We start from the raw sequence: 15,191 nt of genomic DNA, 5'->3' as shown, positions 1-15,191 counted from the left end.
ATGTGTGGGTTGTTACACTAAGTGTAATAGTACTTTGGGTGTGATGGTTTCTCATTTTTGAATGGCAAACACAATTCTTGTTTTCAGCAGTAGATGTCACCAGAGTCAAGGAAAGTGAATAATTTTACAAACAGGTAGTGTTGAGTTAATTTCTGCTGGGAAAGCTTAAAATTAGCTGTAGTTTAGCTAATGTTAATAGGGGGCTTTTAATTGGTCTGTAATTGCACACAGAATCTCAAACCACACGGAATATAATATAAATTAATTTATTAATTTACCAGCTTTGGACATGGATGTATAAATTTTTAATTGTTTTTCAATTGTCTTTAGGTAAAACACAAAGCAGCAGCACATTACCACAGCCTGCTGGAGTGATCTTAGATAAACCACACCCTGTCACAGTTACAACCTGCCTTCCTCCAGAGCCCTCAAAGCTTCCAGAGGCACCAAAGTTTCCAGAGCTCCCAAAGCTTCCAGAGCCTCCAGAGCCTCCAAAGCTTCCAGAGCCACCAAAGCTTCCAGAGCCACCAAAGCTTCCAGAGCCACCAAAGCTTCCAGAGCTCCCAAAGCTTCCAGAGCCACCAAAGCTTCCAGAGCTCCCAAAGCTTCCAGAGCCCCCAAAGCTTCCAGAGCTCCCAAAGCCTCCAGTGGAGGTGAAAAAGCCAACTATAGCTGTAATAGAGATGAAATCAGAGAAAAAGGAGCCACCCCAGCTCTCTGTGCAGGTACATGTCAAGAGTGATGATGATTTGTTTGTTTATTTTAATGAGTGCTAACTACAGGCAGCCTGATCCATCAGTAACACACTTTGACATCAGTAGATGGTTTTCAATAAGAATTAGAAAAACATGGAATGGAGGGACCAAGAAGTTCTCATGCTATAGTAATACATGTATTCATATTTTAACAATTATCTTTATTATTTTACCAAAATAGAAAACAATTTCTTCCCTAAATCCCCTGTGCAGGGCATTTGTAAAATCTATATAACATTTTCTTTTTTAAATGAGATTTTTAAGCCAGAACAAACTTGGAATAAAAGAAGAAGAAATATAAATGTCAGTTTTCTTGGATGATTGCTTTGACCTCTAAGATTTCTGTTTCAAGCATGATTGTCAACCCAAGGGTTTCACTCCTGATTAATCAACCCTTGCAGTCCTTACCTTGTGGGTTGAGGTTTGTTGTTTTAATTTTTTACATGAGTCTGTTGTCAAGGAAGTGAATGTTTCTTACATGTTCATTGTTTTGGATTCCAATTGTTGAGACTGCACACACTCCCCCACACACCTTTCAGACACAAATGATTCATGGAACTCAGAGTTAAACACAGGTAGAGTGTTCTGTGTTTTGTTCCCTTGATGTGATACTTTATTCCACCCACCTGCATTTTGCTGTAATTCCACCCAGTTCTTAAATATTTAAGGTGATTTTTCTTTTCCCAAAGGAATGAAGCATTGAAATCTTTGTTCTTAACAGAAATACAACACATTATAATCTTGATTACAAACTATGTTGTAATCTTCTAAACTAATTGCAGGTCAAACACACCTCTGCTCTAACTATTATAGGTAATTAATTATTAAAGATGCACTCACCTTTTGTTGCAAGACAAAGTGTCAGGAATTAGAGAACAGGAGAGATCAGGTACTGCAAGAGAAAAGATGACTATTTCTGGTGTTAGTTTTTGACATTACACTAATTTGATTTTCAGAACCATGTTGATATTGGATATAGGCATGAGAAAAGGAGAGCACTGAATTTTAGTGGCTCAGAAGCAGATGGAAGAAATCTAAAAAGTTCAATGATAATAGTCCAGCTAATGTACAGATTTTTATATTGATGCTTTTTTTTTCTGTCCTAGGTGTTACCAAGTGTTGATATTGACAGTGTTTCAAGTGCCAGTGGAAGTGTAAGTCACAGTCCTCCAAGCTCTGAGCCTCACCTCCCTCCTGTCAATGCTGTAATCCAGGTACTGATTGTCTGGGAATTCAAACTTGTTCAAAAGGAAAATATGTTAAATTGCTGCAAAGTTCTCATTGTCTTTCTTCAGTTAGAGAAATGTGACAGTTCTAGGAAAAAATGGAGTAATTATTCTAAAGAATTTATAGTACAAGGTATTTGTTTAAGAAAATGAAAAATTGTAGAAAGATGTTCTTCTGCCAAGATTAAATGATCACCATGGTAAAACTCTAAGAAAAACAGTGTTCCTATGTCCTGTAAAGAATTATAATCCCTGTTGGCCCATGCCTGTCTTGTTTTCACTGGCTTCAGTGTTCTGAGGATGTTCCTCATCCCTCCCTCTGCTGTGGGCACTGAGCCTGTGGTGTTGGAGTGGCCACTCCATTGTCTTTCCCTACAACTTTTCAGAAGTGTTTTTAATCTTGATCTGAGCAGCAGGGAAGGTTTTTGTGCAGCTCTAAGGGTAAATGCTGCTTGCTGAGTGATAAGGACAGAGTGTGTGAAGGCTTGGTGAGACAGTGATTATTTTTGTGTGGTTATTGTACATTCTGTTTTCCTGACTTCAGGAATTAGGTCCTCCAGAGTCCTGTGATCCAGGTATTCACTGAACAGACAGAGATTGTGGACTAAAATAGTGATTTGTATTTAGAATTCTATTACTCCATCCCAGCAAGTTGATTAGAGAGGTGGAGCACCTCTCCTATGAGGAAAGGCTGAGAGAATTGGGATTGTTCAGCCTGGAGAAGGCTCTGGGGTGACCTCACTGCAGCCTTCCAGTACCTGAAGGGACCCTACAAGAAAGACAGAGACTATTTACAAGATAAGGGCAGGGGGGAATGGTTTCAAACTGACAGAGAGTAGGTTAGATTGGATTTTAGGAAGAAATCTTTGACTGTGAGGGTGGTGAGGCCCTGGCACAGGGTGCCCAGAGAAGCTGTGGCTGCCCCATCCCTGGCAGTGTTCCAGGCCAGGCTGGACAGGGCTTGGATCAGCCTGGGATAGTGGAAGGTGTGATTTAATTGATTCTTGTCATGAAGATTTTCTGCTAATGCATTTCCTCCCCCCAAGATGAAATACCTAACAACTGCAATCTGTATTTTTAAGGCTCCAGAAGAAATACCCGCTGAAGAGGAAGACACAAAGTTGCCAGGAACTGACTTCATTGAGGTTACTGATGTCACACAGGTAGTCCCACTGCAAAGGTGTCTTTTCCTTTTAATAATTTTTGTATAGCACCTTTAAAAGTACACTTTGTGAGCAGTACTGAATTGTTTACAGTGTAACAGAGGATCTTAGCAATTACTGTGTGTTGGTGAGTAGAGAAGCTTTTGAAAAATTAGAGTAAAAAGCTAAAATTAGCTTTTATTTGGATATGTTGGAATCCACTAGAAATACAAGTAGTTCTCTAAAATCAGCAGTGATTATAGTACTTAGACTTTACAATTTAAAACTCTGCATGTAATGAATATAGTGACAGGCTGAGAGAGCTGGGATTCTTCATCCTGGAGAAGAAGAGGTTCTGGGGAGATCTTTGAACACCTTCTAGTGCCTAAAGGGGCTCCAAGAGAGCTGGAGAGGGACTTGGGACAAGGGCCTGGAGTGACAGGACAAGGGGGAATGGCTTCAGACTGACTGAGGGCAGGGTTAGAATTAGATCTTAAGAATAAACTCTTGACAATGTTGTTGTTTCTGGTTTATGGTAGCAGAGGGTTATGTGAGATCCTCTTTCACAGTTTAATTTTTTAGGTAGCAAATCTTTTCTTTGGTTGGCTGACCTCTTGTCTGGGGGGTCCTGAGAAACACTCAAGGTTGGTGAACCAGCCTGTATTTCACTTTTCTGAACAAAACATACTGTGTGTAATCAAAATTTACCCAAAAACATACTCTCTTTACTCCTTTATATGTTCCTGATCCCAGGATTAGAGTGTACATTGAATATTAACCCTGGAACTTACAGGTGGATTTATATTTAAAATGAGTTGATCATTTAACATTATCAGTTCATTATCAGCCCTGATTTGATGGTTTGCCTATCAAAAGTGTGCAAATGCTTTACTCATTTATAGTTTCAAAATTATCTTATGTTACTGGAGTGCAGTAGTTAAATCTCTGTGGACATTGTTCTTCTGTTAGCACAAGAAAAAAGCTTTAAAGAAATCCTTTTAGGAACTATCAAAAAATGCTGCAATGTTAAATTTTTATTATGTGAATAATAGTTACTCATCTTTTCTTTTTTCATTTTTTTCCCTGGATTGCTTTTATCTTTTAGTTTTTGGCAATGGGATATATTTTAACCACAATACCAAAAATGTTCCAAGTGAAACATATGTTTGGCCTATGACCACATAGACAATATTCTTAAAAATGTGCAAGGCAAACACAATGGGGAAGCATAAAATCAGTCTCTGGAGTGGCAGGAGTATTTAAGACATCAAAAGAAAGCAAAGTTATTGTTATAAAAGAGTCTTAAGATTCATGAAAGTATGTGCATAAAATGCTATACAAAAAAATAGCTTTTGTTGTCTTCCCTCACTCCCCTTTTATTATGAAAGCTTAATTCTGTTAGAACTGAGTAGGATAAGTATTTGTGTGAAATATCTTCCTTTTTTGTTTATTTTAGTTACCTTTTTCTGTGTTTGTTTTCTCTGGGGGTGTTCCAGGGCAGCTTGGACAGGGCTTGGGGCAGCCTGGTGTGGTGGAAGTGTCCCTGCCCATGGCAGGGGGTTGGAACAAAATGGTCTTTGAGGTGTTTTCCCACCCAAAGCATTTTGTGATTCAGAGTGAGAAACTTGCTCAGCTCACAAGAGCCCACAGCTGACTCTCAGATTTATTGAGTCTGCTCTCAAATTCTTATAAGCAGCCACATCCTGCAGTTCCTCTAGCAAAATTCCTGGGATTTCTGATTAAATGCACTTTTTTCTCTCTTTGAATATTCCCTAATTGCAAGGTAGGGGCTTTTTTCTCAGAATTTTTGCTTCCAATTTGAATGCCACAACAAAATATGGGACCTGCAGAGCTCAGAGTAAATTTATTTTCCTCAAGCCTCATTTCCCCTTGATGCTCTTGGGCAGGACATTGATATTTTTACACTTCACTCTTCAGACAAAAGCTCACAGGTGACACCTGCAGTGCAGCCTGACCTTGCTCCTGAGAATTGCTTTAAAAATCCATCAAGAAGAAATCCATGGCTTAAGTTTCAGGAGTCTTTAATAAAAGACTCTGCATGTACATGTTTGGTAATGGAACAAAACTAATCTATAACATCTCATAATTTCAAACTTCTTTTTTTTTTTAATTATCTGAATGTAATTTGGAAAATGGAATTTTGGCTTGATACTTTATAATAAAGTACAGTGATTAATATTCCAATCATATCAGAAAGACTTTCTAATTTATGCCATATTTTGATTGGGGCTTGTGATAGATATTTTCAACAGTCTCCAGGGAAGCAAAATGCAGAATTGAGTGCAGATTATTCAAGATTGGTCTACAAGTTGATATATGTTCAAGTTCAATCTGTATAATTAAATACTGACTATTACATTATTTTTTTATTTCAGCAGAGATAATATATCACCCCCAAATGAATATAATTTTGTGCATTATTATGGATTTGTGCTCTATAGAATATTTTAGAAATGCAATAGAGTTACAAAAGTTTGTCAGAGTTACTAAAAAGATGTAAGATCTATTGTATGTACTTGCTTTATTTAATCCAGATGTTTGTATTTTGCATACTTTCAGAGGTAATAAATAGGCAACATCAAAGAAAATTTATGGAGTAATGCAGGCAGAGGAAAATGCATAATGAAATGCTGGACAAAGACATCTTTACATTTGCTGTCAGAATGAATTATTCTTCTCAATACACATATCCCAACAGCATCAACTGCTGAGCAGCTTGCAAGGCACCCAGAGCTTTCTGATTTTACCTTCACTGCTCATTTCTGTGCCTAGAATGGTTTAAAGATCTTTGTCACCCAAATACATATTCTGGTTTTCTCCCTTCTTTGAAGATTATCACTATTTAAAGATCCAGAAGGACCCAGTAGTTCTTTGTGTAACACCCATAAGGGACCTCTCTGACTCTGAACTTTTAAAATGTTTTAAGGTAGGAGAAGTGTTAATGCTGGGGTGGAGATGGAGACAGGGAAATGTTACTTTTTTCTGCCCTTTCTCTGTTCTTTCTCTTTCTAGTGATTTTTTTTCATAGATAATATGTAGCATGGGATCTTCTTATTTTATGGGTTAAAAGTAAGTTTAATTTATATAAGGGAAAAGGAGACATTTTTTTTCTTTCACTGTGTTGCAGATTAATCTTATTAAATATGGATTTACAGTGAGCTTTTATGCATCATCACATATTTCAGGGCTCAGCTCCTCATCTCTTTCTGGCATGCCAAATTTTCTTCTTAGAGAGTCATGTTACTGTTAGAGACATTTGTTTTTAATATTAGAAGTGGAGGTTGCAGGTTCTCATTCATCAGGAGGCATTACAATATGATGGGTTAGTGGCTGCTTTTTGGGACTTGGTGCTGTGTTTATGCTCCAGGGGAAAAGGAGGGAGACATCATTGGGAAAACCCAAATATTTTAACACACCAAGTCACTTCTCTGACTTTTTAGAAATAGCACTTTAGCATTAAAATCAAGATGTCTGTGAAGGTTGTCTGAATTATTGCCCAGAAATACCTTCTAACTTTCAGCAGCTGAAGTGAATAGAAGTGTAAACACACATGTGACATATGTGTAAACTATTAATGTCTAGTTTTTAGTGCTGGCAAGTTTATTAGAGTTTTGATTAATTACATGCTCGTTAACTTTTGTGAATCTGTTGTTTCAGATTGGAGACTTTAAAGAACAAGTTTTGATTTATTTTAAGAAACAACAAAACCCAACACAAACAAACAAAAAATCCTCTAACCCCACAAATAACTGCAGAATGTTTCCTAAAGTTTTTGTTTAAAGGGGGACATTTCTGGTGTGACATTAAAGAAACCTGACATAGGTCACTAGTGAATTTTTCAAGTATTAGCATTGCCACTGGCTCCCTGCCCTGTGCAGCACAGGCAGGAAATATGAGCCAAATCATGTTTTACTGAGCAGTTCCTATGGCTTTATACCTCTACAGATTTATGATTTGCTAAGCTTAGAGTTGTATCAATTAACTACAACACACTGAGGAGGGAAGAGTGTGGTTTGTGTGCTGTGATATGTCCACAAATGTTTCTTAAAGAAAAAAAACCTGACAGCTACCTCAGTGACATTGCCTTCCAGAAATGTACCATAACTTAATTTACTACTTATTTATTAGGATCAGGAAGAGGAGAAGGATGAAATTCCAGAACTCCATGAGCCTCATCTGGAGCTTAATGGCCAGCTTAGAGCTGCCTCACCACAATACAATGGTCCTTTGTTTCCTCCAGTGGCTCCTGCTCCTCAGCAGTCTGCTGATATTTTGGATGAACTGATTCAAAGGAAAGAAACCATAGAAGACAAATTGGTAAATTGGTGAGTTGCAATTTAACCAATTTAACAAGGTGGCAAAGAATATATATGAAAGAAGAATGATTCACTAATGATCTTTCCCTTTTTTATTGCCTCCATTTCCTTCTGCCCATTTTCCTTTGAGCTGCCCTGCATTTTATATCAATAATGCTCTTTTGTGTGCTCTTAGGTGTCTTGGTGTTTGCTGATACTTAAATGGGTTTTTTTCTGCCAGGGTGGAACAAGAAGTAATGGCAAAAATTATTGATGAGATGCACCCAGCTCAGAAGGAAACTGTGCCCAACATTAGCAGCTCAGACAGTGAAAACAGTGAGGTTGTAAGCCCTGGCACTGGTAAGTAGGAATTATTCTTCTCAGCAGATGGATTATCTCAATTTTTGGCAAATTTTAACAAGCTGTGTAGGTGGCTGTTGCCTCAGCCTAAAGGTGGATAATCCTGAACCAGTGAAACTGTGAAAAGCAGCAGTGCACACCTGAATTTATGTTGAAACAGAGCAAGTGTTACAAGGCCATTGAAATAAATTATCTAAAATAAAAAGAAAAAAAAGACTTAGAATAACTACAAATCACCTTCTGTTATTGGCCACCTAAATCACATTTGGCATTTTGCTGAGCCTGTAATGTTTGTTTGCCTTTCTTTTTGCAATAGATATGTCCAAAATCACTTCTGTTATGAATGTGTGAGAATGGAGAGAAAAGCATTTCTCCTCTGATGTCACTGCCCTTTGCTGTTGCCTTATTTTATGCTCCTGATTTGTTTCTTTACTGTTTATCTGGAAGGTTAAAATAAAATCCCTTTTTGCAAAGGAATGTTTAAAATCTCATAGAGAGTGAGTGGCTGCAGTACAGTACATGGATTTTAGGAAGTGAGACCTGGCTGTGTGCTTCACATTCCTTCATTTTCAGTTGAAGTTGCAGGTGGTGGAGGATTTCAGCTCTTTGTCAGTGCTGGTGTCCCTGTGGACTCAGAAATGATAAATAATTTTGTAAAGGAAGCTCTCAGTGAAACCATTGCAACCATGCTGGGTGACAGTAAGGCTCAGAGAACAGTTCCTGATCCAAGTGTTCCCTCCAGCACAATCACAGTGATGGTAAGAGTCTGTTTTATCCAAGCTTTTCTACTGAGCTTCTGAGGGACTTGGTACTTAATTTCATGTTGTTGAAAGATAGCTCATGTTATTTTCAACCAAAAATAGTTGTTCTGCTTTCTTGCAAACAAATGAGAGATGAAGAAATTAATTTCCTAATCTAAGAAGAGATGGAAGCTGAGAGCAATATTATTTTTGGTCTTACAGGCTTGCAGCCATTTTTTAATATGTGTTAAAATTACTAATAATTCTTTCTGAGTTTTGACTTCAGTAGTTTTGAATAAATGCTTAATTGATGAGTAGAGCTTCCTGTAATACAGGCTAATTTCCTGTGTTCCCTTTGATAATCAAATGACAGCTGGCTCTTACTTTGATAACAGCATGACTGTGCTGCAATCTGGTGTTGTGTAATGTCTTTGGGATGCTTGTGGAAATTGCTGTGCTTAGAAATCCAGCTATGGAAGGCTTTGTTGATAGTGGGATCAGTCATTCTGTTCTGCTGCAGTGCAGTTAGCCTGAAACACCTCCTCCTGCCTGCTGAAAGGGATAAATTGGGGATTCTATATGCAAAATAGAGGTTTCACTGCTGAGGCTCAACCTCAGCCCCCTAGCATCTCTTCCACTCCAGTATGGATTGAGGAGGGCCTGATGTTCCTCTCAGCTTGTTCTACAGATGCTCAGAAACTTCTGTTGTCCATTCTGTATTTACTGTGATGCCTGGAAAGGCTGACCTGCAGCAGAGACTGGACAGAGCAAAAGAGATAAAATAGGAATTTATTGAAAGGATTCACCTTGGGCAGTGCAAGAGCCTGGCTGGGGCTGCACCCAAATCAAATCCAAGATGGGTCCTGGTCACGAATTTTTACCTTTTTGTAAGTTTTGGTTCATCTTGGGGTCAGTTATGAAGTCTCAGCCCCTGCCTTGCCCCCTTTCCCTCACTGTTGTTTCTGCTTTTTGGGTACTGGGTGTCCTTGATTGTCCAGCTGGGAAGGGATTGTTTTGTCTGAATACCCTGTGAGGAGAACTTACTAACATCTAAAAAGAAATTTCAGAGTTACACACTAAGCAGCAGAGATTCTGGAAAATATAGAAGCTAAAACCCAAGGCATCATCTGATCTCCCTTTTGTTTCTCTCTCAGCTTAACCTGAAATAGCCTTTAGCTGAAGTAGTTGGGTTTTCATTGCTGTATATATTTGTGCACTTCAAGATATTAGTTTTGTCCTCTTTGGCCTTTGTTTGATTATCCTAAAGAAAGCAACCATCCATATGTAGATCACTTTTTGACTCTTGCTGATGGGCAGCACTTTGATGTTTTCCAGTTTAGATTGGTTTCAAGCACAGGTAACACTAAAATGCTTACAGACATTTTTAATAATAATGTGGTCTCCAGGGTGGGTTTTCCTCAATGCCTTGAGCTGTAGTTGTGATTCTCCTGCCTTTATAGAATCACAGATAGCTAATTATGGGTTTTTTTTAATCTTTCCACATTTTTAACATGATAGCACAAGTTAAAGGATAGCTAGCAAAGTTTTTTAATTCTTCTTTTTCCATTTGTGCTCAGTCTATAGCATAAGTTCTCAAATATGTAGTTTGTGCATTCTTGATTTCTCCCTTCTCCCTGTGAATTCTCCTATCTAGAACAGAATTTCAGCTGTTACTGTGTTCTTTGGTGTTCACAATGTCACACAATTGAGTGTGAGCTGCCAAATGTGTTGGCAGGTTCCATTTCCCATGAGAAATTTTAATAAAAATCATCAGCCTGAGGACATACTCTTCAGAAACTAGCCTGGAAGCCTTCCTATGGCCTCACTGCCTTGTTATCTTTATGAAATGTCAGAGAAAAAGGCTGGAAAAAACCTGGAAAGGTCCAGCATATTCCTCCACAGCAGGCCAAACCACAGCCATCATATTTGCTTGTCAGATTTATGTCCATTGCTGTCATCTTTAAAGGCACATCACAGTTCTGTTTGTGCTTCTTTTAGTGCTTTGCTGCCTTGGCTATTGCTTTGCTTGTAATCTTCTTTTAGCTGATTGTTCTTACCATAAAATCATCATACTGACTCAATTTTATTCATGTAATGAAATATTTTTTGCTTAACATTGTCTCAATTGCTTTGTTAAAATCCATGTAATAATGGAATTAATGTTTAGACTGGACATTAGGAAGCATTTCTTTACCAAGAGGGTGGTTAAACATGGGACTAGGCTTCCTGGAGAGGTGGTTGGTATCCCAAACCTGTCAGCATTTTAGAGGCATTTGGACAATGCCTTTAACAACAAATTCCAGCTTTTGGTCAGCCCTGAATTGGTCAGGCAGGTGGACTGGATGGTGATTGTAGTTCCCTTCCAAATGAAATAGTCTGTTCTGTTCTGTTCTGTTCTGTTCTGTTCTGTTCTGTTCTATACATAATGATTTCCCTTTTAATCATTTTAATGTCTAATTCACTTGTAATTTATTTTGTCCTGTGCACCTTTCTGGAGGGGTTAGATCCATGGGGGCAGCAACTGTTGCTGTTCTGTGATGAGCTGCCTTTCCCTCTCTTGCTCAGCTCTCTGGGGCTCCTGGGAAGGCAGGAATTCTGCACAGAGATCCTAACTGTGATTTTTCTTCCCTTCAGGAAATTTCTATGCCTACTCCAGTGCCAACACCCCTGGCCACACCACCACCAACACCACCTTCAGAAAAAAAATTGCCTCAGGTCAAAACTCCAGCTTTGTCTCCATCTCCTCCAGAGATGAGTGAGGATGTTCATGGACATGAAAAAATTAAAGAAATAGGTATTGAAAATAATAATTGAAGTTTAGAAGTAGCAAATATGCTTTAATCTACTGCCTTTAATTTTCTTCTTCAAAGAAATGTTATCTCTCAAGATAAATATTCTTGAGGCTATAATTCAAGTGGAAACTCATGTTCTACAAAAATTTATGGGACAATTTATATAGAAAGCAAACATCTTTTATTTGGTAACAGTTCTGTTTTCAAAGTTAATGCACATTTCTATGGTCTGTGTGATTTCCACCCCTCCAAACCCCTCCACAATTTCTCACATCAGAAAAATAGCTGCCTTTTGCTCCTTCCCGTGCGTGTAATGTTAATTAAATCAAATGTACACTCTTCAAGTAAAGCAACTTGGTTTTTTAAAATGCAGAGCAGTGTCCCTTGAGGAAGAAATTGAGGTTTTATTCAAACTTCTTCAGGTGCCAGCACTGTACTTAAAAGAAGCAATTCTTAATCTAGTCTTTATCAAAAAATATCAGAAAAACTGCAAGTGCTTGGTGGAACTGACTCTCTCTGTGTGAGATACACTTCCTGCTTTCCTTTCTGACAAAAATTTGATTTCTCACATGCAGGAGTTGAGATTGCAGCTGCCCTGCGCCCTGTGGCCACCCCTGTGGCCACCCCTGTGGCCACCCCTGTCAACACACCTCCCCCAGTTCCCACACCAAGCCCTCCTGGCTCAGAATGGAACTCCCCAGCTAAAAAAAGGGCAAGTCCAAAGCTTTCAAACCCGTGGAATGGTTCAGAGCTTCCTCTGGAAGAAGAGAACCCCAGTCCTTTCCTTGAAGAGCCATTCCGTCCTAGGACTGTGTGAGTTCAACAGGCTGCACAATTTTCTTAAAAACTGAAATGTGTATATTCTTTCCACATATATGCTCAAAATGTCAGCAGAAAGAATTGCTTAATGTATATATCAGGAGGCATTTGAGATAAGTCAGGATTGGGATTTCAATTTTTTAATTCCTTCTCTCTTTCATATTTAGAGAAAAATGTGAAATAAGTGCCTTTTTCAGGATTTATCAGCCCTTATTCATTGCCCTGCTGAACACTGTACTTAGTAAACTTATATTGCTACACCTGCCAGTAGCACATAGAGTGACAATGAAATATTGTGTTATTAGCTTTTTAATTTTTGTGTTAACCTCCTTTGGAATACACATGGTAATTTTTAGTTATAAGCAGAAATTCACAGATAACATTATTTAACCATGTTAACTCTTGAGGTTTTCTGTAAAATGCTGTGCTCTTGCATTGGAAAAAATACTTCAAAATACTTCAGAATTTCAGTATTGAGTTAAGATGTTGGTCTGCACTGCTCAGCCTGTCTGGGTGTATTCACAGTGCGTGTTCTGACCTTGCAGGGAGATGTCAGTGGCCATTGATGAGGAACCAGAGGCCTTGGTTTTGCCACCTCAGCAGCTGCCAGTGAGGCCCTTTGAGCCCCTTCCCTGCAGTGGCCTGGTGCCATCACCTGTGCCCACGCTCAGCTCCGTGGTGTCCACGCAGGAGAGCAGCCTGACCCTCACAGAGACTGACACCACAGACAGACCCATCTCAGAGGGGGAGGTGCTCTTCACCTATGGGCAGCCACTGCCTGCAGCAGGTAACCTGGAATGGGTGCTATCTGCACCACTCAGTTAGTGGCTTGTCTGAAGTTTCTTCTGTCTTCACTCAGAGTCAGGATTAAAAAACATGAAAGAGATGAATTTTCTCATGTTCAGGCTTGGTTTTTATTAAATCTTATCTAAAATACAGAAAGTTCAGCAGCACTTCTAGCTACCAGCTAAAAGCAATTAAAATGGAGGTAAATCCAGCTAGCTACAAGGTCTCTTAAAGCTAAACACAGTCCAATAGAGAATTAACACCTATGGATATTAGGAAAAAGTTTTTCACAGAAAGAGTGATCAAGTACTGGAATGGTCTCCCCAGGGAGGTGGTGGAGTCACCATCCCTGGATGTGTTTAGAAAAATACTGGGTATGGCTCTTGGTGCCATGGTTTAGTAGAGATGTTAGGGCATGGGTTGGACTTGATGATCTTGAAGGTCTCTTCCAACCCAGTGATTCTGTGAATTCTGTGAATTCTATATTATTTATACTTTTGACCCAATAACCAAACTCCTGTGACCCTCAGTGCAGCACTGACTGTACAACCAGAAACTACTGCCTGAAACCATGAAGGAGAAGAAGATGAGCACCAAAAGAGACACCACCTAAAATCCTCCATCTTGTCCCACACCTATTACTATATTATAAAACCCTCAAATTTAAATCCCCTCACCATGTGAAGTCACACACTTCTATTTAACTACACATCCGTGATTTTAACTCCATCACTCAAATTTGGAAGCTTCTCCAAGGTCTCAGGTCAAAAGCAGTGTTCTCCAGGGGGTCAGTGCCAGAAAGCACAGAAAGCTCAAAATCAGGTTTCTGGGGTCCAGTAGTAACCAATTGTGGAATTATTTCTTATTCTTCTAAAGCTGCAAGCACTAACTTCCAGTTTGTGCAGATTGACAAGACCTCGTTGTTCTTTTTCCTGTCACTGAACAAAATGCTGCTGTTTATTAAAGAAAAAAGATTCAATCTGCTCTTTTGTCATGAGATCAACTTGGAAAATAATTGGGGCTTGCCTTGCTTAAGTACCATGTGGTACTAAGTTGATATTGAAAGCAAAGTGTAAGAAATATGAAAAGAAAAATGAAAATATGTCTTTATAATAGACATCCTGCAGTAGGAATTTCCAAATTTACTAAAGCACAGTGTTGCACTTCTTAAAGAATGTGCCTTGGGTTTTCTGTAACTTGAATGTTTCTAATAGTTGTAACATAAAATATTTTTCAGCCTTAGCAGGAAGAGGATTGTCTCTTCCAAACCTCACTGAGAGCTTATCCAGTACTCTCCAAGATGCCAATGAAATGGTAAGGAACTCTTTTATAAAGAATCAGAGATAATGTGGTTTCCACCTTAGGCATCCTGCTGAATTGGATGTGCTTTAAACATTTTCACTCATCAACTTGTTTAATTCACACTTTTAAACTGCATACTCACAAAGAATGTTAGAATTTCAGAACACCAAAGGAAAAAAGACCACATTATACAAACTAATTTAGTTTTAAAGAAGTTGGATGATTTATATACTTCTGTAGGTGAGAGATAGCTATTATGCACTTTCATTTCTTTATTGTTTCTAGTTTTAAGGCATCTTAAACAGAATATAACATTACTGTGCTCTGAGATGTTGCAGCTTTGAGCCATATTTTAATTGCTTGTGTGATTAAATTATTAAAGTGGGTTAGCTGAGTCTGGAGTTAGTTAAACCTGCTTAAAACATCAGAATAGTTTCTTATCCAATGTTTGCTGTAGTGCATGGTTCTGGAAGCCTCCCAAGTCAAGGTATTCTCAATTCCCTTTCTCTCTTACTATTCCTCAAATGCCTGGACTTTCTCTCTCTGACTTTGTAAAGCCTCTTGGTAAGATGTTGCTGTGACATAATTATGGGAGGCATTATGGAAAAGAGAAAGCTCTGGGGGGACCTTACCAATGTATAAATGTGTGGTGGAAAGAAGTAAGGAAGAGAAAGCCAGTGAAAGACAAGAGGCAGTGCACACAGGTTGAAATTCAGGAAATTTGATTTAAACATAAATGTTTTTACTGTGGAGTGGCCAAACACTGGAAGAAGGGCTGGGTTGGGCTGAACAACTCCAGAGGTCCCTTCCAAGCTCCACGAGGCAAGTTTAATGTTCTGGAACAGGAGTCCTCTTCTCCTGGCCCATCCTTCTTAAACATTTCAGCACATTCATGGGAACACCTCATCTGTGCAAGGCTTCCCATTTAATATCCATGATTTCATTCAAGAACA

The 15,191-nt window shown here is 38.8% G+C and overlaps 1 protein-coding gene across 7 annotated transcripts in view; it reads left to right on the top strand.

Annotated features, from left to right (window-relative positions):
- Window positions 1-15,191, top strand: part of KIAA0586 (KIAA0586 ortholog) — a 71,304-nt gene that overhangs the window by 22,194 nt on the left and 33,919 nt on the right. For all 7 annotated transcript variants that reach the window (XM_056492321.1, XM_056492317.1, XM_056492316.1 and 4 more), the window contains exons 17-26: window positions 331-725; window positions 1,862-1,969; window positions 3,064-3,144; window positions 7,273-7,469; window positions 7,681-7,799; window positions 8,373-8,557; window positions 11,174-11,333; window positions 11,907-12,144; window positions 12,696-12,937; window positions 14,174-14,250. In XM_056492321.1, the coding sequence (XP_056348296.1) occupies window positions 331-725; window positions 1,862-1,969; window positions 3,064-3,144; window positions 7,273-7,469; window positions 7,681-7,799; window positions 8,373-8,557; window positions 11,174-11,333; window positions 11,907-12,144; window positions 12,696-12,937; window positions 14,174-14,250 (1,802 nt within the window). The remainder of the gene's footprint in view (window positions 1-330; window positions 726-1,861; window positions 1,970-3,063; window positions 3,145-7,272; window positions 7,470-7,680; window positions 7,800-8,372; window positions 8,558-11,173; window positions 11,334-11,906; window positions 12,145-12,695; window positions 12,938-14,173; window positions 14,251-15,191) is intronic.

The sequence above is a fragment of the Oenanthe melanoleuca genome, chromosome 5 (genome assembly GCF_029582105.1).
Source record: "Oenanthe melanoleuca isolate GR-GAL-2019-014 chromosome 5, OMel1.0, whole genome shotgun sequence".
NCBI classification, from domain to species: domain Eukaryota; kingdom Metazoa; phylum Chordata; class Aves; order Passeriformes; family Muscicapidae; genus Oenanthe; species Oenanthe melanoleuca.
This window is presented reverse-complemented; position numbering and strand designations above follow the sequence as displayed.